The sequence below is a fragment of the Haliotis asinina genome, chromosome 16 (genome assembly GCF_037392515.1).
Source record: "Haliotis asinina isolate JCU_RB_2024 chromosome 16, JCU_Hal_asi_v2, whole genome shotgun sequence".
NCBI classification, from domain to species: Eukaryota; Metazoa; Mollusca; class Gastropoda; order Lepetellida; family Haliotidae; genus Haliotis; species Haliotis asinina.
In genome coordinates, this window is record NC_090295.1 from 49,408,548 (window position 1) to 49,432,875 (window position 24,328).

Here is a 24,328-nt window from a genome sequence, read left to right on the forward strand (position 1 = left end):
TAGCCAAAAGTAACTGATTCGTATCCAAAGTTATATCCATATGAACATGGGCATTCAAAAATACTTCCAGACTCTCCCATATTGTTTTACATATTCACATTGACAAGACTTCCTCGTCAGTTTTACATAAAGAGCAAATATCATCGTTAGTTCATAAACATTAATTCCTCCTTAGTATAGATGCTTTGTAGAAATTTCAGTGGAATTCTATAGCTTTAATATCTTTTGTACAACACTGGTCCTGGAGTAATATACTAGTATTTGTCCATTTGGAGAGGCCAGATTAAAGCTTTGAACTCACTTATCACACACCATGAATAGGTTGAGTTATTCAGTCATGTGGGTGCCTTATCTATGTAATTATTCTTTCTCAAGATGTTTTGACATTTATTTTCATTGCATGTAGACTACATTGTTTTTTAAAAAGAGTGTGTGCACTGTGTAAGCCGACTTGGAATGTAGCAGCATTGAATCACATTCAGTTTAAACTGCCAAGTTTTATGTTTTGGACATTTTGAACAGATTGCTGTGCCGTATGCATTCTTTGATTACTGAATGGACAACCACCAAGTTTTTTTTCTTTTGATGTTCTAATACAAGTAGCATCTGTTTCAAAGCCAATAAGAATTCAAAGTGACAACCATTATGTTTCTTCCTTTGATGTTCTAATACAGGTAGCATCTGTTTCAAATCCAACATGAATTCAAAGATAAAGAATTACGCATTTCCCATTACTGGCAGTAGTATGTATCTATATTATCTGTAGACATGACCACAATTGGAGGTACGTCACAGATGCAAAGAGCTGAATTGCATAACATCCAAGAAGCCCTCATCGCTGCTCGCAGCTATATTTTGCATTACAATTCACCAGTTTGTAGCAATCAAAATATTTTTTGCATCTGTCATATTTCTTTTAGAAATTAGCAGTTTGTGGGACGATGTTGTTAAGCCAGTTCCGGATCGCCAAAATATAGAGAGTAGCCACTTAATTTTGTTTCTTTCATAGTATGGCAAATATTTGAGGACGCACTCACACAAACAGTTCACACCACTCTTAATTAGTGTATATTAGTATTACCTGGAGATCAGGAGGCCTAACTTTTTATGGTCCCTTTTTGCTTTGAATATTTTTGTTAACAACACATCTGTATCCACTTTACTTCATTGACTGATGGACATGTCTCACAACGACTGAATAAGGAGTTAATGTTGCTGAGAAAATGGATTATTTTGTCTTGATAGTTGTAATTTACAAGTTAAAGTCTCATGTCATTGAAAGTCAGTATATTAAAATAGTACTTTAGATTCAAGACAGATCATCCCAAAGCAATTTTCACCTACATCATCAGCCACCAACATAACAAGACCGCAGTATGAGTTAAGTTCTGAATATGATTGAATTTTGCTACAGAAATAATCAGCACCTCAAGTTAAACCATGTATGTACAAACCCCAAGAGAATGTTTTTCAGCTCATGTTGATACTTGGAGTCCAGATACTTGAATATGTATATATGTTTTGTAAGGAACAGCAAGTGTTGAAGCTATCTCTCTCTAGGAGATGCTGGTGGCAGCTGCAGTGTTTGTTATTTGTAACTGAGACATCATGAAAAATATTTTTCATGCTTCTGTTCAGTTTGACATGTCTTACTTTTTTGACACAGCTTCTTGTTACCTAAAACATGCATTAATAACAAAATACTGCCTTTTTTTGTCACGTGACCTGGCATACCTTGTGATCTGGAATACCCTGAAATGATTTGCATCTGCCATAATGGCTGTACATTTTTTTGTCAGTTTTCTTATGACAGATCAGGATGATATCGATCTTTTCATGTCGTCATTGTTTCATTAGTGATCCAGAACTGTGTCACGCAGAGTATTATATTCAAAACAGTAACTTCAAATAAAGGTGACTGTAACATGATCATCACGCGTGTGGGTTTTGAGATGGGTACCTGGATCCAACTCCTACCTGGGTCACACGTCCCATTCCCACAGCAACAACACCAACACCAAGGATCTTCATGATAATGCAGTGACAACAGAAGAAAGTCTGTATGTTGTGTTTGTGTACATGTCTACGATGTATATGTTGTGTTTGTATATATATCTACAGCGTGCATCCAAAATGTCTTCCAGGCGATGGAGAAAGCTCACAAGGAGATACTTCGAACCAACCGAAGTACCTTGGTGGACAATATAGGAAATATTGAAGATGTTGTCAATGGACTTTATGAAAACAAGACAATCACAGAGTCGATGAAGGAGGACATACTGGTGAGTATTGTTGTGAGAGTCGTTGAGTTGGGCTTTACATCACATGAGCATTATTCCCGCCTTACAGTGACCAGGTCAAGTCTCATGTCATACACATTTTACGTATGAAGTTCAAATGAGTTTTATTTTGAAAACATATATATTTTTTACATTATTATGTAAATATAGAAAATGTCTTAGCCCCAGATTCCAAAGTGGGCAATGTGTTATTCACGGTATGTTATTCACGGTATGTTATTCACGGTATGTAGCTACAATTTCTTGTGATGGTAAGCATGTTATGCTGTAGAGCCGTACATAATTAGAAAAATATTCCAAACTTTAATAATCAATTTTGTACTTGTTCCAATTTTCACATATCATTTTGAAAGTTGTGAGATGTGTCCAAATTAGAACTTTCATCAGTTTTACTTGTTTAGTACATGCATGTTTGGTAGTTTTGACAGATTGATGCTCATGATGTTAATCACTGGATTATCTTGTCCAGACTTGATTGTTATTTAAACTTTTCCTTATCCTGACTTATCTTTATGTTTTTTTAAGCTTGTCTCCTCCCTCCATGCAAAGATAGTGGAACACTTGAAATCCGTTGAAGTTCCCTTCTATTTGAAGCAGATGTACATCACTCACCGGTAGCCTCCTTGTTTGCCAGTATGGTCACATGACCAGCCATGCCTGTCACTCTCCCATTCATCGCCCAATGAGGATGGTTGGAAGCATTTGGAGTACTGATACGGCACCTATGTTTTTTTGATATTCTGGTCCTTTTTTACCAAATTATGTCATATTCGGCCCATCATTATGATGTGAATTTTGCTGGTGAAAATTGATAAATTTGATGTATTTGCACACAGTTTTGCATCAACTGAGACTTGGTTCTTAGTTAATGAAATCGTGTTCCCAGTGCAAGCTACGTCTATCAGCGGTTGATCTGCACATGTTGTGTCCTTCATGCACTAGTATGTGTGAACTTTGTAAGAATGTATTTCATGCTTTGTATTTGTATAATGTTCAAGGACGTGCTGGTGGCAAAAAACATAGACTCTCTCAAGTCAGGTCTAGTAATTTGGTTCATTCTGCGTTTAGTAACTGCGTGTTATCTGCTGCTGATATTCATGTTTATAGTGAATCGCCAGACCTACACCAGGGGCCTGGACTTCTAGGTCCTCTACAAAGTCCTTCAGCAATGATATCGTCCCGCCTGATGAACGAGACAAGTACGATGAATCTTGACTCCTAGTAGCTGAGGTACAGAACTGGAAATCAGTGCAACATGCAGCATCTACTAGACCCTCATCAAGTGCATTTACAACTATCAGCGAATCTACTTTCAACGCAGACAAAGTCAACATCTACACTCTACACATCGGATGCCTCTACAGCCACTGCCGCATTTTGACACCAGCCTCTTCAGTCAACAGTTCACCACACACATGATGAACCTCATGGTGCTATGCTTGGAAGAGGAACAGAATCATCAGTCATCTACTTCTACTGCAGTCACCTTGCACAACGGTTTGACAGCTCCAGTAGGTCCGTCGGATGAAGAAGATGCATCGTGTGAACTGTTATGTTCATGATGATCTTCACTATCAGCTGTATTATCTCGACACAGTTTAGAGGATGCACCCTTCATCAACGTGGCGAGTGCGTGCATGCATGTCACAGTCTCCAGCATTTGCTGGATACATCCCCCAATCGTCGCAGACATTGACATTTGTTTTCATCTTCGTCGGATGAGGACCCCATGCCTGCGTGGAAGCATTCACGGAATGACAACCACTATAGGGATTCACACAGACATGAAGATCACACCAAGTTTTGGCGCAGGGATGAGGTTCATTGAACCCATATTGACCACTCGTGGACACATTCGCAGAAGCACACATCGCCAACAGCATCAACAGATCCCGTCCTTCACTGCTCGGAGATGTTCCTCTAAACCACATGAAAGTGCCTTGGGTGGATGACGTCTACAAATTCATCAACGAGGCCCGATACCATTCTTCCAAGCAAAGGTTGTGGAGATTCTCACCAGTAGTTGCAACGAAGGCCTTGGAATAATCTACCATCATAGTGGAATGCACTTACACACATTCAGGACTTCTGCAGGAAGGGTTTGCCACACGCTTTGTCAAGACAGTATGGCTTGAGATACAGGTCGTCATCACTGCTGAACACGGACCTACATCCTTTGATGCGAGAATGTGGATTATTTTACTAGATCGTTGCATGCAGAAGGAGCATACCAACATTCACCGTTTAACGCCAGAAGATTTCAACTTTGAAAAGCATGAGATGATCCTATCAACTCTACCAATTTCTAAGAAGGATCAGCAATTCATCTTCAGCATCTAGCACCTACAATAGCGGGACTTCCTCCTTTGAGGACTCAAGTATCATATTCATCGTGCACCAGCAGCAACAAATTCAACAAGATTATTAACGACACCTCATAGAAACCGGTCAGTGAAGTCAACCCATCCCAACGTGATAAGATCTTTATCAGATAACAACAATATTATCTTTAGTTAAAGATCACTGACACCACTACCAGGAGGACAGTCTACCTACGCCAGTATTAAGTGGCAGAAGGTTTCCCGCACTTGTAGTCAGTCCCCTATACACATGCTCCCTCGTGTGTTGCTGGGACGAGCCAACAATGAAGTTAGCCCAAATGCTAGCAAGGGAATCACCATCAGGATTTCATGATGATCATTTGGCTGCGACACCGGTGACGTCACATCTGGAATCTGATTGGTTCATGAGAGACAATACCATGCGCAGAAAGCGACCATAGTTAACATGCCAGAAAGTCATATACCGATGTAAACAACCCTTCCAACAAGGAGATACTTCATTTACAGTTTACAGCCCAGATTGCAGTCTAAAGCATCTTTCCATTGTCTTCACGAAGTCTTCTGACAGCAGATTCAACACTGTTTATCTGCAGGCTTGCATTAATAGATGACAGTTTTGCTGCGACATCCAGCCAGCTGTATATAGACTTCTCATGGAAGACAGCTCGCTCTCAACATACAGTGTTCCAAAGATGAAGAATGACGCATTCTAACAGCTTATCATTGAGATTCTGGTGTACTGGCTTGTACTACTTCACTGACTGTCTTCATGAATATTCAACTGATTGAAACATTCCTGCAGCAATGAACATGGCATATACAGGACGGTGTGGTATTACTGGAAGATTTTTTATGCAGTCAGAGTTGTATCTGATACAAGTTCTACAGTCCGAGGAAGAAGAATCATCACAACACAGAAGTGTGGAGGCAAAATTAAAGCCATGATAGTGCAAGTTCTACTGTCTCTGTTGCCACTTTAACAGTGGCAGTGTCGTCTTGGTCTACTCACTTTAACAGTGACAATGTTGTCTTGGTCTACTCACTTTAACAGTGTCAGTGTTGTCTTGGTCTACTCACTTTAACAATGACAATGTCGTCTTGGTCTACTCACTTTAACAGTGACAATGTCATTTTGGTCTACTCACTTTAACAGTGACAATGTCATCTTGGTCTACTCACTTTAACAATGACAATGTCGTCTTGGTCTACTCACTTTAACAGTGGCAGTGTCGTCTTGGTCTACTCACTTTAACAGTGGCAGTGTCGTCTTGGTCTACTCACTTTAACAGTGGCAGTGTCGTCTTGGTCTACTCACTTTAACAGTGGCAGTGTCGTCTTGGTCTACTCACTTTAACAGTGGCAGTGTCATCTTGGTCTACTCACTTTAACAGTGGCAGTGTCGTCTTGGTCTACTCACCTCAGCGCAGTTTTTGACCCGAAGGAGAAGACCACAACGATGCCCATTACAACATATGCACATGGACATATCTGACAGAGCCAGTCTGCAGCAGTCATCTCTACATAGCTGAGTCATTACACAACAAGGTCGCAGCAGGTCTCTATCATTTGCACATGGACATATCTGACAGAGCCAGTCTGCAGCAGTCATCTCTACATAGCTGAGTCATTACACAACAAGGTCGCAGCAGGTCTCTATCATTTGCACATGGACATATCTGACAGAGCCAGTCTGCAGCAGTCATCTCTACATAGCTGAGTCATTACACAACAAGGTCGCAGCAGGAACCTAGATAAGATAAGATAAGATAAGATAAGATAAGATAATACTTTATTATCCCAAGGGAAATTTTGGTTACATCGTAAACAAAACACTGAATCACAATGTACTTTACAAGAATGCTAAAATCATGCACATACAGATAAATACCATATAAAGAGCACTAAGATGTTGCAGTAAGATAGGACTAACATGCTGCGATAAAAGGTGAAAACAGTTTGTAAAAAAGAAGCCTCATGGGATAAGATGGTAAAAAAGTTATAAAAAATATTAACTGTTGTTAAAATAGCGAATACCAGCTGGTACAAAAGAATGACGGAACCTGTTTGTTCTGGCTGCCGGCATGCGCAGACGGCGTCCTGATGGAAGAAATTCAAAATCATAATAGAGAATGTGAGAGCTGTCATTTACAATTTTCTGCACTTTTTTAACAATTTGCTGCTCGTAAATTTGGCCGATAGGAGTTACTGATTCTGAACCAATGATTTTGCGTGCTGTGTCAACAATTTTGTTGAGTTTAGCTTTGTTTTGAACAGACAGGTTACCCAACCAACAAAGAAGATTGAAAATTAAAATACTTTGTATAAAGGTTTTGTAGAAAAGAACCATGAGTGAACAATCAATTCTAAAAGTGTTTAGAACCTGTAAGAGCATCAAAGGCATCATGCATATCAACCATCTGGAGATGAAAGCTATTATCAATGCAGTACGACACTGGTCAACAACATCTAGGAACAAACTTCTGATTGTCCATCCCAACAACTCCACAGTAGTATTCTGCATAGATATGCAAGGATTAACACAATCTCACACACTGTTACACCTAACCTTTCAACTCTTCGACATTGTCAAAGACTTTAATCTCCACATAAAGGCATTTCACATCCCAGGTGCTCACAACATGATGGCCAACGCACTATCATGTCCTCTACAACCATTCCCAACAGAATGGATGTTACATCGAGAGGTGTTTCGACTCATCAGTCAGAAATTCGAATCACCGCAGACCTATTTGCCACAAGGTTCAACAGTCAGTTTGTCTGTCTCTCCAATACTGGATCTGTTTGCATGGACATCAGATGCTGTCAGCATCTAGTAGGAATGACTGGATGCTTACGCATTCCCACCTCCAGTAATCTTTGGGAAAGTTATCGGGAAGATGAAGCACACAACAATGCTACAAGTGTGTTTGAATGCACCTTACTGGCCAGCAAGAGATTAGTTCCCAGTACTCATGGAAGAACAAGGACAGCCATCATTAACACTACCGGAGTGGAAGAACCTACTCATCCATCTGCACACCAAACAAGCACACAATTCAACGTTGTTCCAGCTTCATGCATGGATCATATCAAAGCCTGCTTGAAACATTGAGGATATTCCGCTGGAGCAACGAAGGCAGTCACTTTAGCTCTGCCTAGGTCTACTCACAACTTACATAATGATATATGGATGCAATTTGAGATATTTGATAAGCAGAAAGACTTCACGGCATTGAAAGCCACACATCCTCAAATGGCAGACCAGCTATGTCATTGACGACATATCGGAAGACTTAAAGGTCACTATCAACATTCCTGGCAGCACTGGCTAGAATTGCTCACCCTACTAAACTTGTTCAAGCTGGAAGACCGACAACACAGGTTTAAGGCACCGGTTTGGGATTGAATGTTGTACGCCAACATCTCACAAGTGATATCTATGAGCCACTAGAACGGACATCCTTTGAACTGTTGTCACAGAAAACCCTGTTTCTACTCACCTTAGCAATGGCAGCACGGATATCAGAAATACATGCTCTGGAATTTCATTGCACAAGATTTGACTCCAGTCATTGTGAGATTGTATATATAGGACTGAGATGGGATGTCATCGCCAAAAATCAACTGCCTGGACAACTGGATAGACAATTCCACATCCTGTCATTATCTGCAGTCATCCTTGGGCCACATGATACACAGGATTTATCATCATGCCCAGTCAGAGTGTTGAAAATATATCTCCAACCAAGTAAAACACGGAGATGAACATTCAAACGCCAATTCATTCCCTTGTCGACTGAGACAGTTACAGAAGTATACTGCAACACTATCTCAGTATGGATGAGAGCTGTTATACTGAGGGCCTACAAAGCAGCAGGACTCGAACCTCCATGAGCTTCCAACCCACATGAAGTAAGAGCCTTGGAAAAATAGAACGGAACTATTGCTGTTACAGTTCCCAGAGTTGGGGAAGTAGTGGGCATACTTATATGGCAGCCAACAGAATCCACCATGGCCTGACCCATGGACAGAAATGTTGGATTCTGTAAGCATAGTCAGCATGAGTCAGGATCAGAAAAATATGGAATTTTCGGAATAAAATTGATTTTTGTACTTAATCCTTACTCATGGTGTCAAACCTTCCCAACTGCCCTCTCAGGCATGCTGAATTCATTGTAATTCTCATGTCGGGCTTACGAGATTGCAGAGAAAGTGACAGGCATGGCTGGTCATGTGACGGTATTGACGGGAGCTACAAAACTTCCAAGTAGGACATTAAACAAGGGCACAGAGGCTGCTTACACCAGATTCTAGTAGAAATGCTATACACTTAGTAGGAATTGAGTTTTCACAGAAATATTTGTGTACTTAACGCAGATAAGCAGCTTATCTGTACCTCTTTCATGCTGTTGATTAGTGGATTGTGTAGTGCAGACTCAGGTATTTACATCGTAGAGCTGGAATATTGCTGTGTGTTAAACAACCAACAAACAGTCAGTCAAACAATATCATTCATTACATTTATTTTATTTTTTTTTCTTCATCAGGAAGGACGAACAACAAAAACAGAGAAAAAAAGAGCCTTGCTTGATTTACTGCCACGACGGGGGCAGTGTGCGTTTGACGATTTCTTTAATGTCCTGATTGCATGTTCTGAATACACTGCTGCTGATTGCTTAAAGCCTGGACAAGGATTAGCAGCCATGAGAGCAGACAGACCTAGTGCACAGAGTGTACCCATGGTCCCACAGTCAGCTACATATGTTACGTCCCCAGTGGAGGATGATCTGCCAAGATGTCAGTGGAGTATTATTTGCAAATGGAGGGCACATTGTCACATTTTCAACAATATTTTGGCCTATTTTATACATAATTTTTCATATGCACTCTCCTTTGCTTCCCATTGATGCAGTAAATGACTTATTAACCTCCATTCTGGCTCCATTTGATAATTGAAACCTCACGATGAAAGGCTTCTAAACAGAGAACACTTTCCGTATATGGAATATAAGCAATACTTGGTGTTGCCAGTGTTTGATGAATGGGTTTTCAATCACAAGTGTGTAGGATATTCGTAAAGAGGACTCGAAGGGACATATCTATGGGGCATGATACATTATACCCATTGCACCACATTGTAACCATATGGGGAATCAAACCCGGATTATCAGCATGATGCATGAATGCTTTAACCACTAGGCTACCCCCACCACCCTCTGGTTCAGAACTGGCATTGAGAAACTTATCTGTTAGGGAAACTCTCATTGTCTGTCTTCATGCCCCAAGATCATTGTCATAACTTGCCTTTGCAAATAATTGGAAAACTGTGGCCATATATATTTGCTCACTTGCTGGGTCACACTCATACAATTACTGTCTTGCTAAGTCATGTAATTTTTACTATATCATCATATAGCTTGAATGTTGCTTAGTGTGAAATAAAAAGCCTAACAATACAAAAGCAATATCCGAAATGGACGAGGTATATGCAAAGGGATCTTTACTTCTAAAATAACATTCTTTGTCTGCACTCAGCAATTGAACCTCCCTTTGGTAACCATGGTTACGTATGCTTTGAATAATGTTGATGAACTGAGATTGATGTATTATCTATGTCTTGTGTATGTTTCAGTTTGGCCTGATCAACACTACAATGCAATGGATGTTTATGTTTTGCCAGTTCCATTCGAAGATCAAGGAATGTGGAATAGATTTGTTAAATCTGGTAATGCTGATTCGGTAAGATCATCTATCCCAAATACTAGATAAAGCTAGACCATTTTTTTTACAAAATAACAATCTAAAACAAATTTAGAGGAAGGTTTATATTTTGTGCCAATAAAACCATTACAATTTTATTTTTTGAGTTAGGAAAATTAATTTAAATTTTTTTTCTTATTTTTGAGATACATAACCAACGGATCTGTTAAACAAGAAATAAAATTGGTTTGGCTCCCTTCTTTGAAGTATTGCACACTTTGCCCAAGAAACTTTGTCTGCTTGCTTGTTGTTCAGTAGGTGAAATATGTGTTGTTGTAGAGGATCTAACTAGTTTTGTACTGTATGACCATAGCATGGTTTATGGTGACCTGCTGAGGGTGTGACAATGATACTAGTGTAAAGTTAAAAAGAGAACGTAAACTGTTCCCAGTTACTACTAATTCAAGTCCTGAAGTCAGGTTTGTCAACAAACTTGAGACCTTGGCAATGCTGGATTTACAGGATGCTTAGTTGCATGTAGTCATGCAAACTCTCTTACATTTCTCAGACATGTTCAGTATTTGTCATGACACGGAAAACCTGTGTTTGAAAAATTGTCTCAATTATGCAGTGACTTTTTTAAGCTCAATGCTGTTGAAAACTTGACCTGCCTTACCTTTGTTTGTTTTTTGTCATTAAACGATCACAACTGATGTCTTGATGAAAGTTCCAACTGAAATTGGCTCCCCAAGAGTGAGTGAGTGAGTTTAGTTATACGCCGCACTCAACAATATTCCAGTCATATAGTGGAATATGAATAATTGAGTCTGGACCAGACAATCCAGTGATCAACAACATGAGCATCGATCTGTGCAATTGGGAACTGATAACATGTCAACCAAGTCAGCGACCCTGACCACCTGATCCTGTTAGTTGCCTCTTACGACAAGCATAGTGGCCTTTTATGGCAAGCATGGGTTGCTGAAGACCAATTCTAACCCGGGTCCTTCATAGTTCGGCTCCCCAAGACATGCCCATGACCCCCTCTCATAACACCAGGGAGTCATGATGAATCCTAAATTTCTATGCCTAGGGCAAGAACAGTTTATTCAAGGTGCCATTTTCAGTGGTGACTGCATCCAATGGAGGTTCCCTCTTGCCCTGAGTGTAGTACCAGTACTGTTCTTTCTGTAGACTGATGACCTATTCATAACCTTCTTCTCCACCATGTTTAGAAACTAGGTTTTTCAGGTTGTGTTTTGGAACAACTTTGATGGATCACTTTAATAAGTTCAGCCATTTTTTCTTCCTATTTCCAATTCATTGACAGTCCATTCAACACAACTTGGAATTAGCAGGTGCTCTTGAACGACTGGTTGAAAAGATTTTCTGGTACTGGAGGCTATTGTGTAAGAACTGACTGTGTTGAAAAGACTTTCTGTTTCTGGAGGCTATTGTGTAAGAACTTACTGTGCTCCAAAGACTTTCTGGTTCTAGAGACTATTATGTAAAAACTGACTGTACCTCAAATGCATTTTTACTTGTTGCCCTTGAAGAGCTAGGTGCTTTACTGACTTAGCTACAGCTAATGTTGCTGGAGTTACCTCCCTTAGAGAATTGTCCACGCACAGATCTATAATTATGTAGCTTCCAATTTCCAAGTCCTGTCCTGGGATTTGAACCACTGGCTTTCTAATCTGTGGGATGACTCCACCCTTTTACAAGTGCCCCCATCAACAGAATGCATGTCCCAAGCTGCATGTCAGCGCACTGAGACTTATTTTGCTCAAACTGAACATGAACATGCTCACCACACGTTGGGTGCCAATGTAGCAGCCTTAAAATGTCCCAGTCCCGTGCTGGGATTCAAACCAAAGATCTTCTGATCTGAAGTTAGACACCTTGTCCATATGACCAAAGTGGTTATACCCGTCAGCATTCTGACAAGATAAGGATGTCATCTGTATCTTATGCATAAACTTTGAATCCCAGGCAAATACTGTTTTACTCAGAAGAGATAACACAAACCTTTTCTCAAGATGAAAATGCATTGCTAAAAACTGTGGCTCATCCACTTGACAGACCATGTGATCATCCCTTTGTGGATGCATCACTGACAGAATGGTGGGCTAGTCTCAAGTAGCACAGCAGCAGGCTTATGTCACATCCATATACTGGCACATCAGCGGGCAGCAGTTTCTGTTAAAAAGTTAACAAACTTCCCAAACATCAGTTTTGAAAACACCTGATTCACATTTGCGTGCACAATAATTATAATTACGGAATAATTGTCATTTAATACAATTTCTTTAATTATGATGCAGTATGTATATTTTTGTTACATCTCGATTTGTTTCTGTTTGTACAGAGGAATCTGTCAAAAGCAGCATCTCTCATATCCAGCACGTTGCCAACACAAGCATTAAATCTTAGTCCCGTCTGTCACTTGTACATTTGTCATCATCCCTACAATCCAACACGTTGTCTAAAATGGACTATTTCTTCAGTCCTGATGAGTGCTGATTTAGACAGCTTCCCCTGTAATTATTTCTTTTTTCCCTTCTGTCATTATTTTTCATAATTTAATGTTATATTAATATACAAGGGTAGGTTGTGTTTCTGAGTTAAATAGAGTACTTGTACAGCTTGTCACCGTCAATTCCAGCTCTGCAGTATCTCTGTTGCGGTGATATGTTCCATCCTGTTTTAGATTCAGAGCTAGGAAATAACAATCATGCAGGTTTAGCATTTATTGTCTTTATTGTTAGTGTAGAATGAAACCATAGTTTGCTGCCATGCCAGTATTCCCACCCTAGTAAACATTGAGATGTTGACATGAATACTGTCATAATGATGGTTTATGGTTGATGTTTAAACCTGTCAGTGTGTGATGTTTTTATTTCCACTGTTACATTGTTCTGCTTGGGATTGTTTCAGTATTACTGTATGCAAAAGAATCCAAGGGGGCGTGTTTTGATAATCAACAATGAAGACTTCAGCACTGCCAGAAATGAGAAAGAGATGGAACTTGAAGACAGACAAGGGTCCCATGTAGATGCAACATCTCTCGATATGCTGTTTGATCAGCTGAGTTTTACAACAGTCTTAGAGAAAAATCTCACAAAAGAGGTAAAAGGCACTTGTATTGCTGGAGATTCTTTTTCAGAAGAAGTCCTCCTGGGGGTACATATAGGCATTTTTATGTCCATTAAAAATCCCTACGACAGTTGTAACTATTTTGATAACAAAATATTTACAAAACAAAAAAACTCGTTTTTGTCTTGTGAGACCACCCTTATAGGCCCCCTCAGGCCCCCTACAGCCAAGAGCAGGCAACTCTGGCCGTCTACCTCGCACCTCACTTTTCATGCTGTCGTCCGTTCAAGTCAAGCTTGGAATCCTACACCTTGAGAGATGAGTTAAAAAGAGTCAGCAACTGTATGTATGGTTCCTTTCCTTTTGCCGGGCAGCCAACTACATGTTTTATAACAACTTGTTACAGGCAGGGGGGGATATTTGGGCACAGGACCCGCCCTCCAAAATGATCAATGGGAAGGGTAAGAAGAGCTCTAGTTGGGTGCAGTTCTGCTTCCCGGTGCTGGTCCATTGGGTCTCGTACTGTTGGTCACCGGCAACCTCACTGGTGATTCCCGAGCTCAGGCTTTGCCGTCTGCCTCAGTTCCACTCAATGCACGGGGGTTCCCTGTTTCGGCAGCCGATCCCACGGGGTCTTAGCACCCTGGTTCATCAGTAACCCATGGGTCGGTCGGTTCGGGCAACTCTGCTCTTCTAGATCCGTTGTCCTTGCTGGCGGGCTCCTCGTGCGTTCCTGTGGAGGTATCCCTCGCTATGGGGGATTCCTTTGTAGATCTGACAGCGAGGTGGCCATGGACGAGGATGGCGGTCCGGAGCAGTCGGGGGAAGTTCATAGCTTCTCGCTCGGATCGTCCCTGCGGCAAGTGCGGTAGTTTTGCAGCAGGTGGTCATCCCTTCAGACGCCCCCTGATCCCGTGGAGTTTTGTCTCCCTGGGGAAGCGTTTGTAGGGTGGCTGAGACTCAATTGCATATTTTACCTTCACTCATCAGTGAGGTAATTAATCCGCTCCTGTCGGGTAGCCACTTGCGGTTCGATCTCCCAGAGCTCAACCGCCGCTACTCGATGGGGGAGGATGCGCTGTTTGACACTCCTGTTGTCGACGAGTGCGGTTGTCTGGGCCACCACTTGCCACCTTTTACCTCATCGAACCAGGTGTTGCGCTCAGTTTACTGTTCTTTTAAGGAGCAATATCGGAACGCCATGTAGCAACTTAAGGTTACGGTGCACTCTGCCTACCTCTCTGTCCTGCAGAGGCAGCTGGTGTCACAGGAGGATATTTCCTCGTCCACGTTAGAGCGGCAACTTACGGAGGTGCATTCACATCTGGTGCGCGACTCAATGCGTTCTTGCGCGAGTCAGATGATGTGTGCTTTGAGGGGCCTTTGTAGATTGTGGCTTTGTTGCCAGGTATTCAGTGGCTACACAGCAGGCACTTCTGTCTCTGCCTTTCCGGCTGGGCCCGGCTTTGACGTATTTAGGGAGGCCGCGGAGGCCGTTACTCAATTCAAGGACTCTAAGCCCTTGCTTGAACAACCCTCCACCTCTGGCGTGCGACCTTGGGACTGCTCCACTACAGGCACGGAAGAGCAAAGGCAAGGGGAAAGGCAAGGGCAAGGCAGCTTCTCAGCCGCCTTTTCAGTGGAAGGGGAAGTTGGCCCCAGCTTCCCAGTAAGCATACCTCCGGAGCCCTTAGCTGTCCCGTTGCAGGCGGCAATCTCTCTGCCGTCGTCGGGGACACTTTGCCTTCTACCCGAAATTCCTGTGGGTGGTCGCCTCCTGTTATTCCTCCGGGAATGGGAGAGAGTCATGTCCAATCCCTGGGTCCTGTCCACACTCAGGGATTGCCACATGCCACAGTGGAAGTGAGAGCCTTCTCCTTTTGCCGGGATTCACTGCACTCTAGTTCCGAAGTCGCCGAAATTCAGTCTTTACTGGACAAGGCAGCCATAGAGATGGTTCCATTGAGACAGGAGAATACGGGGTTCTATTCCACTTATTTCCTGGTGACCAAAAAGGACGGAGGGTTCAAACCCATTCTAAACCTCAAGGGTTTGAACAAGGGTGCCGTCTTTCAAGATGGAGACACTGAGGTCAGTGATCTCGTCTGTAGAGGCAGGGGATTGGTTTACATCAATCGACCTCAAAGACGCATACCTCCATGTACCGATGCATCCCGAGTTCAGGAAATACCTTTGGTTTTCCTTAGACGGGGTTTGTTACCACTTTCGCGTGCTCCCCTTTGGCATCTCCACGGTGCCCCCCGACACCTAAGTCGAGAATCCACACAGTCGGTGATGGATATTCTCACCAGGCTTGTTTGGGTTATCAATCTGAAAAAATCAGAACTGGTGACGACGCAGGATCTGGTTTTCTTGGGGGCGAAGTTCGAGACAACTCGAGGGGTGTTTTCTCTGTCCCAACAGCACATTATCAAGGTACAGGGCATAGTGTTAAGGTTCCTACACTCCCCTATGTGGCTTCAGTTGCTAGGCAACATGGCAGCGTCGGTGAACATAGTTTGGCGTGCACGTCTGAGAATGCGTCCCATTCAGCAGGCGTTAGCACAGCAGTGGTCCCACTCGGAGAGCTACGAGAAGAATCTGGCTATTCCCCACTTGCGGTGGTGGACACCAAAGGTTTACATCTGATGACTCCGGTACCGTCGCTCACAGTTCAGAGGGATGCCTCCCTCACAGGGTGGGGGGGCGTCCTGGGCGACCTCACAGTGTTGGGACTATGGTCCAAGCACGAGGCAACCTTGCACATCAGTGTGCTAGAGTTGAGAGCTGTGAGGTTGGTGTTGGAACGCTTCGTGGATCAGGTTCGAAGCCGAGTGGTTCGTCTAGAGATGGACGACCAGACGGCAGTGTCCTACATTCTGAAGCAAGGCGGCACTGTGTCTCCATCGCTCCGTAAGGGCGTGGCATATTCGGGATTATCTCCCAGTTGTTCGGGTCGTTCCAGGTGGATCTGTTTGCCTCTGGGGTCACGAACTAGATTCTGTTTTTTTTTGTTCTCGGATTCCGGATCCGAGAGCGATTGCCGCTGACGCCTTCCAGCTGGACTGGATGGACAGGGTGTTGTGTGTGTTTCCGCCAATTCCCCTGATTTCCAAAGTTCTGTCTCAGCTTGCCACCCAACGCTGGTGTGGAAATAGAGGGATTCTTGATCCTTTTTCTTCAACTGTAGTTTAAGTATTGGAGTTCTTACAGTCTCATTTAGAATCTGGCTTAGTCACTTCTACGATTCAAGGCTACTGCAAGACTATTTCAGCCTTCCACATACCTGTCGAGGGTGCCTTGTTGGGACAACAACCCCTGGTACACCGTTTTCTTGTGGGCGTGGACAGACTGCGTCCGGTCGTTAGACAGACAAGTCCTCCATGGGATTTGTCTATAGTTTGGGATTGGTTGTCCTCTCCTTTCTTTTATGACTTGGCCAACCTGTCGTTGCAACTGTTAAGTTGGAAAACGGCTTTCTTGGTGGCGGTTATGTCGGGTAGACGTGTTGGCGATCCCATAAGGATCGGGTGAGCATACGCTTACCGGATTCATACCGCCCGAAGATTGATCACTTGTTTCATGTGAAAGCGCCTATCGATCTTCCTGTGTTTACGCTTCCTGTGTTGTCTCACGATACACGCCGTAAGGCTCATGCATTGGACGTTCGGAAAACTCTTAAAACATACATTAAGAGAATAGCCTTACTCCGTAAGGAGAAACAGCTATTTTGCTGTTATGTCGGTGGCAAAGCTGATTGTCAGGCTTATACACAGACAGTATCCCGAGGGATTGTATCAGCAATCTGTGTGGCCTATATACCAGTACATAAGGGCTTATCACCCCCAGAGGGGCTGAAAGCTCACTCAGTGAGAGCAGTGGCCACATCAAAAGCATATGCCGCTGCTCTGCCCATTGAGGAGATCTGCTCAGCGGCTATTTGGAGCCGTCTGAGCACGTTCATCCGGCATTACCAGCTGGACAGACACTTACGAGAGCGTGCTGGGTTCGGTCAGTCAGTTCTCCGCAGTGGACAGAGTAGCGCTGCTCAACCTGATTAAGCTTTGTAGACAATATCTGTTTGCATTTGGTGGTGGGTTACTATCCGTTTCCATTTGACTGGTGGTGGTATTTGGTGATGGTTTTTCAGTCCCGCCTTCCCTTGGCTTGGTGCCTTACTTTCCTATCCATTCCCCAGCTCAGCTTGCTTATGTGGTGTGGACAGGTTTTCAGTTTGGCAAGTTTCCCTTATGCTCACGTCTCCAAACTTTGATTTGGGTGGGCGGGGTTTGTTCTTTGGGGTTCCCAATTTTTAGCCAATGGGCATAAAAGCTTGACATGCCTTGACACAGCTTTGTCATGCTCCCCCGTCTAGGTAGGTGCCGTTTCTATTTCCGTATGGTTGTAGATCCACACTTCGATTGAATAGAATGTGCTGTCAGACAGAATACCACTCCCTATTGCTTATCTTTGAGAGTCTGTTTAATGCATATATGTAGCCCAAGGGGGACTTCTTCTGAAAAAGAATTATACAAACCTGTAGAGGTTATGAATTCTTTGAAGAAAGTCCTCCTTGGGGTATGGCCACCCTCCTCCCCTCATTCTGTCTGATACATTCAGCATGAAAAGTGAGGTGGGAGGTAGATGGCCAGAGTTACCTGCCCTTGGCTGTAGGGGGCCTGAGGGGCCCTATAAGGGTGGTCTCACAAGACAAAAACAAGTTATTTTGTTTTGTACATATTTTATTATCAAAATAGTTACAACTGTCGTAGGGACTTTTAATGGACATAAAAATGCTTATATGTACCCCAAGGAGGACTTTCTTAAAAAAATTCATAACCTCTACAGGTTTGTGCAAATGTTTACTAATTTTACTTGCAAATGTTGATGAGCAATACAGCAATCTTATACATAACATGTCAGGACAACCATCTTATCCATAGCATGTCAGGACAACCATCTTATCCACTGCATGTCAGGACAACCATCTTATCCACAGCATGTCAGGACAACCATCTTATCCACAGCATGTCGGGACAACCATCTTAACCACAGCATGTCAGGGCAACCATCTTATCCATAACATGTCAGGACAACCATCTTATCCATAACATGTCAGGACAACCATCTTAACCACAGCATGTCGGGACAACCATCTTATCCATAACATGTCAGGACAACCATCTTATCCACATCATGTCAGGACAACCATCTGAACCACAGCATGTCAGGACAACCATCTTATCCATAACATGTCAGGACAACCATCTTATCCACAGCATGTCGGGACAACCATCTTAACCACAGCATGTCAGGACAACCATCTTATCCAGAACATGTCAGGACAACCATCTTATCCACAGCATGTCGGGACAACCATCTTAACCATAACATGTCAGGACAACCATCTTAACCACAGCATGTCAGGACAACCATCTTATCCACAGCATGTCGGGACAACCATCTTATCCACAGCATGTCGGGACAACCATCTTAACCACAGCATGTCAGGACAACCATCTTATCCAGAACATGTCAGGACAACCATCTTATCCATAACATGTCAGGACAACCATCTTAACCATAACATGTCAGTACAACCATCTTAACCACAGCATGTCAGGACAACCATCTTATCCACAGCATGTCGGGACAACCATCTTATCCACAGCATGTAGGGACAACCATCTTAACCACAGCATGTCAGGACAGCCATCTTATCCATAACATGTCAGGACAACCATCTCATCCATAACATGTCAGGACAACCATCTTAACCACAGCATGTCAGGACAACCATCTTATCCATAACTTGTCAGGACAACCATCTTATCCACATCATGTCGGGACAACCATCTTAACCACAACATGTCAAGACAACCATCTTATCCATAACATGTCAGGACAACCATCTTATCCACAGCATGTCGGGACAACCATCTTAACCACAGCATGTCAGGACAACCATCTTATCCATAACATGTCAGGACAACCATCTTATCCATAACATGTCAGGACAACCATCTTATCCACAGCATGTCGGGACAACCATCTTATCCATAACATGTCAGGTCAACCATCATCACTATTAGGCCTTCATTTGTCCTGAACATGTGCATATGCTCTTTTCACTCAATTTACGCATATTTGTGTGTTAAAGGGTAACTAGGAATACATGATATACATGTGTGCGTGCATGTGTGTATAGCTAGTTATGAATGTTTCTGAAAGAGCTCATACCATTTTAAAGTTTCAAGAGATTACACTGGGCTTCACAAAAACCTTGTCCTGTCTCTCTTGGTGTATTGTTGAAAATGTGAAGATACATGTATGTTGTTGTAGAAGATGTCTTTACCAGGCACCATACGCTCGTACAAATCTTAAAAACTGTTGACTAGATTCTTTTTATATGTGGTACCTGTATGTGACTGAGTAAGGTTACTAAGTAGATATGTGCTGAGTTACATCATGTCTAATCAGAACCATCGTAACTGTGAAGATGATTTGACAAAAAATCACTCATGGGTCTCATCCTTTACTGACAGAACAACACTAGTCTTATACTAACAGTTCAACACTAGTCCTATACTGACAGCACAACACTGGTCCTATACTGACAGTACAACTCTAGTCCTACACTTATCACTAGTACTATACTGACAGTAGAACACTAGTCCTATACTGACAGCACAACACTAGTCCTATACTGACAGTACAACACTAGTCCTACACTAATCACTAGTCCTATACTGACAGTAGAACACTAGTCCTATACTGACAGTACAACTCTAGTCCCACACTAATCACTGGTCCTATACTGACAGTACAACACTAGTCCTATACTGACAGTAAAACACTAGTCCTATACTGACAGAACACTAGTCCTGTACTAACAGTACAACACTAGTCCTGTACTGACAGTACAACACTAGTCCTATACTGACAGCACAACACTAGTCCTGTACTGACAGCACAACACTGGTCCTATACTGACAGTAGAACACTAGTCATTTACTGACAGTAAAACACTAGTCCTTTACTGACAGTAAAACACTAGTCCTATACTGACAGTAGAACACTAGTCCTATACTGACAGTAGAACACTAGTCCTATACTGACAGTAGAACACTTGTCCTGTACTGACAGTACAACACTTGTCCTATACTGACAGCACAACACTAATCCTGTACTGACAGCACAACACTGGTCCTATACTGACAGTAGAACACTAGTCCTTTACTGACAGTAGAACACTAGTCCTATATTGACAGTACAACACTGGTCCTATACTGACAGTACAACACTAGCGCTGTACTGACAGTAGAACACTAGTCCTATACTGACAGTAGAACACTAGTCCTGTATTGACAGTACAACACTGGTCCTATACTGACAGTACAACACTAGCGCTGTACTGACAGTAGAACACTAGTCCTATACTGACAGAACACTAGTCCTGTACTAACAGTACAACACTACTCCTATACTGACAGCACAACACTAGTCCTGTACTGACAGTAGAACACTAGTCCTGTACTGACAGCACAACACTAGTCCTATACTGACAGTAGAACACTAGTCCTATACTGACAGCACAACACTAGTCCTATACTGACAGTACAACACTAGTCCTATACTGACAGCACAACACTAGTCCTATACTGACAGTACAACTTGATATCAATTAACGTCTTTTTTTTTTCAATGTGCAATTAATTTATGAATTTATTCCATACTCGTATATGTTTTAACGTTTTTGCATATCTTACATATTAAATGTGTAACTGGTATGCCACAATTATTTTTCAATGCATAACTGGAAATTTTCGGTGCATGTTTTACCCAGATATTCAGCTTATCTGGGCCTCTGTTGAAGTGTTTGCTTATGCTGTGACAGGCCTGGGTTCTGTTCATCATACAGAAATGGTATGTTGAAGCATGATGCTGGTATCTTCTGCCAGATATTGTTGAAACTCTGTTGCCTGCTTCCTATCTCCATCCATTCGTCACTCGCTCTCCCTTTCCCTTTCAACACTATAAGTGAGTGAGTGAGTGAGTGAAGTTTGTACAGTAATATCATGGCTGGGAACACCAGAAATGGGCTTCACACATTGTGGGGAATCAAAGGCAGGTGTTCTGCTTGATGAGCAAATGCTTCAATCTCTAGGTTAGGACTGCACCCCTACAGTATGAGGTAGTGGTGTAGTTATCAGAAAATAATTCCTTCCCTGTTATTTTCAGAGGATTGTGTCAACACTGGATAAAGAGAGACAGGTCAATCATGACAGCTATGACTGTTTCATGTGTGTCATCTTGTCTCATGGAACTGGAGGAGGCGTGTTTGGTGTTGACGGAGAGGTTGCTTACATACAGGAAATCACGGATATGTTTAATGGCCAGAACTGTAGAACACTTGTTGGGAAGCCAAAACTTTTCTTCATACAGGCCTGTCAGGGAAGTAAGTTGAATTTATTGAGGTCACATGACATTGACAATATAAGTATGTGGAGTTTTTGTTCAGATACCTATAACTGAAGTTTATGTTAAGATATGTATATGGTGTTATTGTTAAGATACGTATATGGAGATTTTGTTAAGATGTGTATATGGAGTTTTTGTTAAGATATGTATATGGAGATTTTGTTAAGATGTGTATATGGAGTTTTTGTTAAGATGTGTATCTGGAGTTTTTGTTAAGATATGTATATGGAGTTTTTGTTAAGATATGTTTATGGAGTTTTTGTGTGATCCCAGTGAAAACACAAAGTTGTTAGTTGTTGATACCCCGTATCAGTGCTTGTTTATACTGGCTTCCAGCTTTCGTTAACTCATTCCACTTGTTACTTTGTTATTGTCTTACCTGTACATATAAATACAGCTCTGTACCCCATTCTCAATCACCTGATGAAGGAGTAAGCATTAACTCCGAAACGTTGTGTTCTCACATAAAGACGTTGTGCTCTCACATAAAGAAGTTGATATCCATAAAAAAATCTTCATTCTTATGTATTTCACTTCTAAATGCCCTTCAAAGACTTGACACAAAGTTGTTGCAGTCTTGTTTTGGAAACATATAACAGAAATGTGTGTGTTTATTCCACATCATGTAACTCTTGAAGATGTTTTAGAATTGATCTTATTCAACCATTCTTCTCAGAAGAAAATTAACAGGGTGGGGTGGTCATTTTCACTGACTTGGTTGACACATGTCATAGTATCCCAATTGTATAGATGCATATTAATGTTGTTGATCATTAGATTGTCTAGTCCGGACTTGATTATTTACAGATTGTCGCCATGTAGCTGGAATATAGAATCCGGCATCAAACAACTAACAAACGCATCCATGTTGTGTTTAACTATTTGTGCTGGTTTTTACTGCAGCGAAGCAAGATAGAGGCAGTGCTGGAACACCAGATCCGTCTGTGTCTGAAGTCAGTCTCAAGTTTCAGAAACTGGGTTTAAAGGATGAAACAAAGTCAGGGTCAACACAGGTGCAGTGTGAAACACAGACAGATTCAGTTGCTGAAGAAAATGTTGGAACCAGAGCCGACATGTTTGTTGCTCTTGCCACAACACCAGGTAGGCCATCATTATTCTTGTAGTCATCAAATTCGGATGTTTTTGATTATAATTTATTGTCGTTCTTATTTCAATTTCTCTTGTTCTTTGGACCTGTGACTGAATGAAAGATAGCCTTTTTATTTGATAGATGTTTTAGGTTCGAGTCAGTGGTGAAATTAGAAGGTTTGGTCGGGCGATGAGGAACACAGAAAATAGTAATGCTGCTGGTACATGCTTGTAGTACTGTATGGCTGGAAACAGTTCAGTCCCTGTCCCTTGCGTGTTAATGTCTTGATCTTTCCATACACGCTTGTAGTACTGTATGGCTGGAAACAGTTCAGTCCCTGTCCCTTGTGTGTTAATGTCTTGATCTTTCCATACACGCTTGTACTACTGTATGGCTGGAAACAGTTCAGTCCCTGTCCCTTGTGTGTTAATGTCTTGATCTTTCCATACACGCTTGTACTACTGTATGGCTGGAAACAGTTCAGTCCCTGTCCCTTGTGTGTTAATGTCTTGATCTTTCCATACACGCTTGTACTACTGTATGGCTGGAAACAGTTCAGTCCCTGTCCCTTGTGTGTTAATGTCTTGATCTTTCCATACATGCTTGTAGTACTGTATGGCTGGAAACAGTTCAGTCCCTGTCCCTTGTGTGTTAATGTCTTGATCTTTCCATACATGCTTGTTGTACTGTATGGCTGGAAACAGTTCAGTCCCTGTCCCTTGTGTGTTAATGTCTTGATCTTTCCATACACGCTTGTACTACTGTATGGCTGGAAACAGTTCAGTCCCTGTCCCTTGTGTGTTAATGTCTTGATCTTTCCATACACGCTTGTACTACTGTATGGCTGGAAACAGTTCAGTCCCTGTCCCTTGTGTGTTAATGTCTTGATCTTTCCATACATGCTTGTAGTACTGTATGGCTGGAAACAGTTCAGTCCCTGTCCCTTGTGTGTTAATGTCTTGATCTTTCCATACATGCTTGTTGTACTGTATGGCTGGAAACAGTTCAGTCCCTGTCCCTTGTGTGTTAATGTCTTGATCTTTCCATACATGCTTGTAGTACTGTATGGCTGGAAACAGTTCAGTCCCTGTCCCTTGTGTGTTAATGTCTTGATCTTTCCATACATGCTTGTAGTACTGTATGGCTGGAAACAGTTCAGTCCCTGTCCCTTGTGTGTTAATGTCTTGATCTTTCCATACACGCTTGTAGTACTGTATGGCTGGAAACAGTTCAGTCCCTGTCCCTTGTGTGTTAATGTCTTGATCTTTCCATACATGCTTGTTGTACTGTATGGCTGGAAACAGTTCAGTCCCTGTCCC

At 42.2% G+C, this 24,328-nt stretch overlaps 1 protein-coding gene across 1 annotated transcript in view; it reads left to right on the forward strand.

The window, feature by feature from the left end:
- The window catches only part of LOC137268059 (caspase-3-like), a 52,761-nt gene that overhangs the window by 20,203 nt on the left and 8,230 nt on the right, over positions 1-24,328 (forward strand). Inside the window, exons 2-7 of the mRNA XM_067802560.1 lie at positions 2,145-2,282; positions 9,190-9,439; positions 10,275-10,381; positions 13,280-13,471; positions 21,680-21,896; positions 22,823-23,020. Of these exons, the coding sequence (XP_067658661.1) occupies positions 2,145-2,282; positions 9,190-9,439; positions 10,275-10,381; positions 13,280-13,471; positions 21,680-21,896; positions 22,823-23,020 (1,102 nt within the window). The remainder of the gene's footprint in view (positions 1-2,144; positions 2,283-9,189; positions 9,440-10,274; positions 10,382-13,279; positions 13,472-21,679; positions 21,897-22,822; positions 23,021-24,328) is intronic.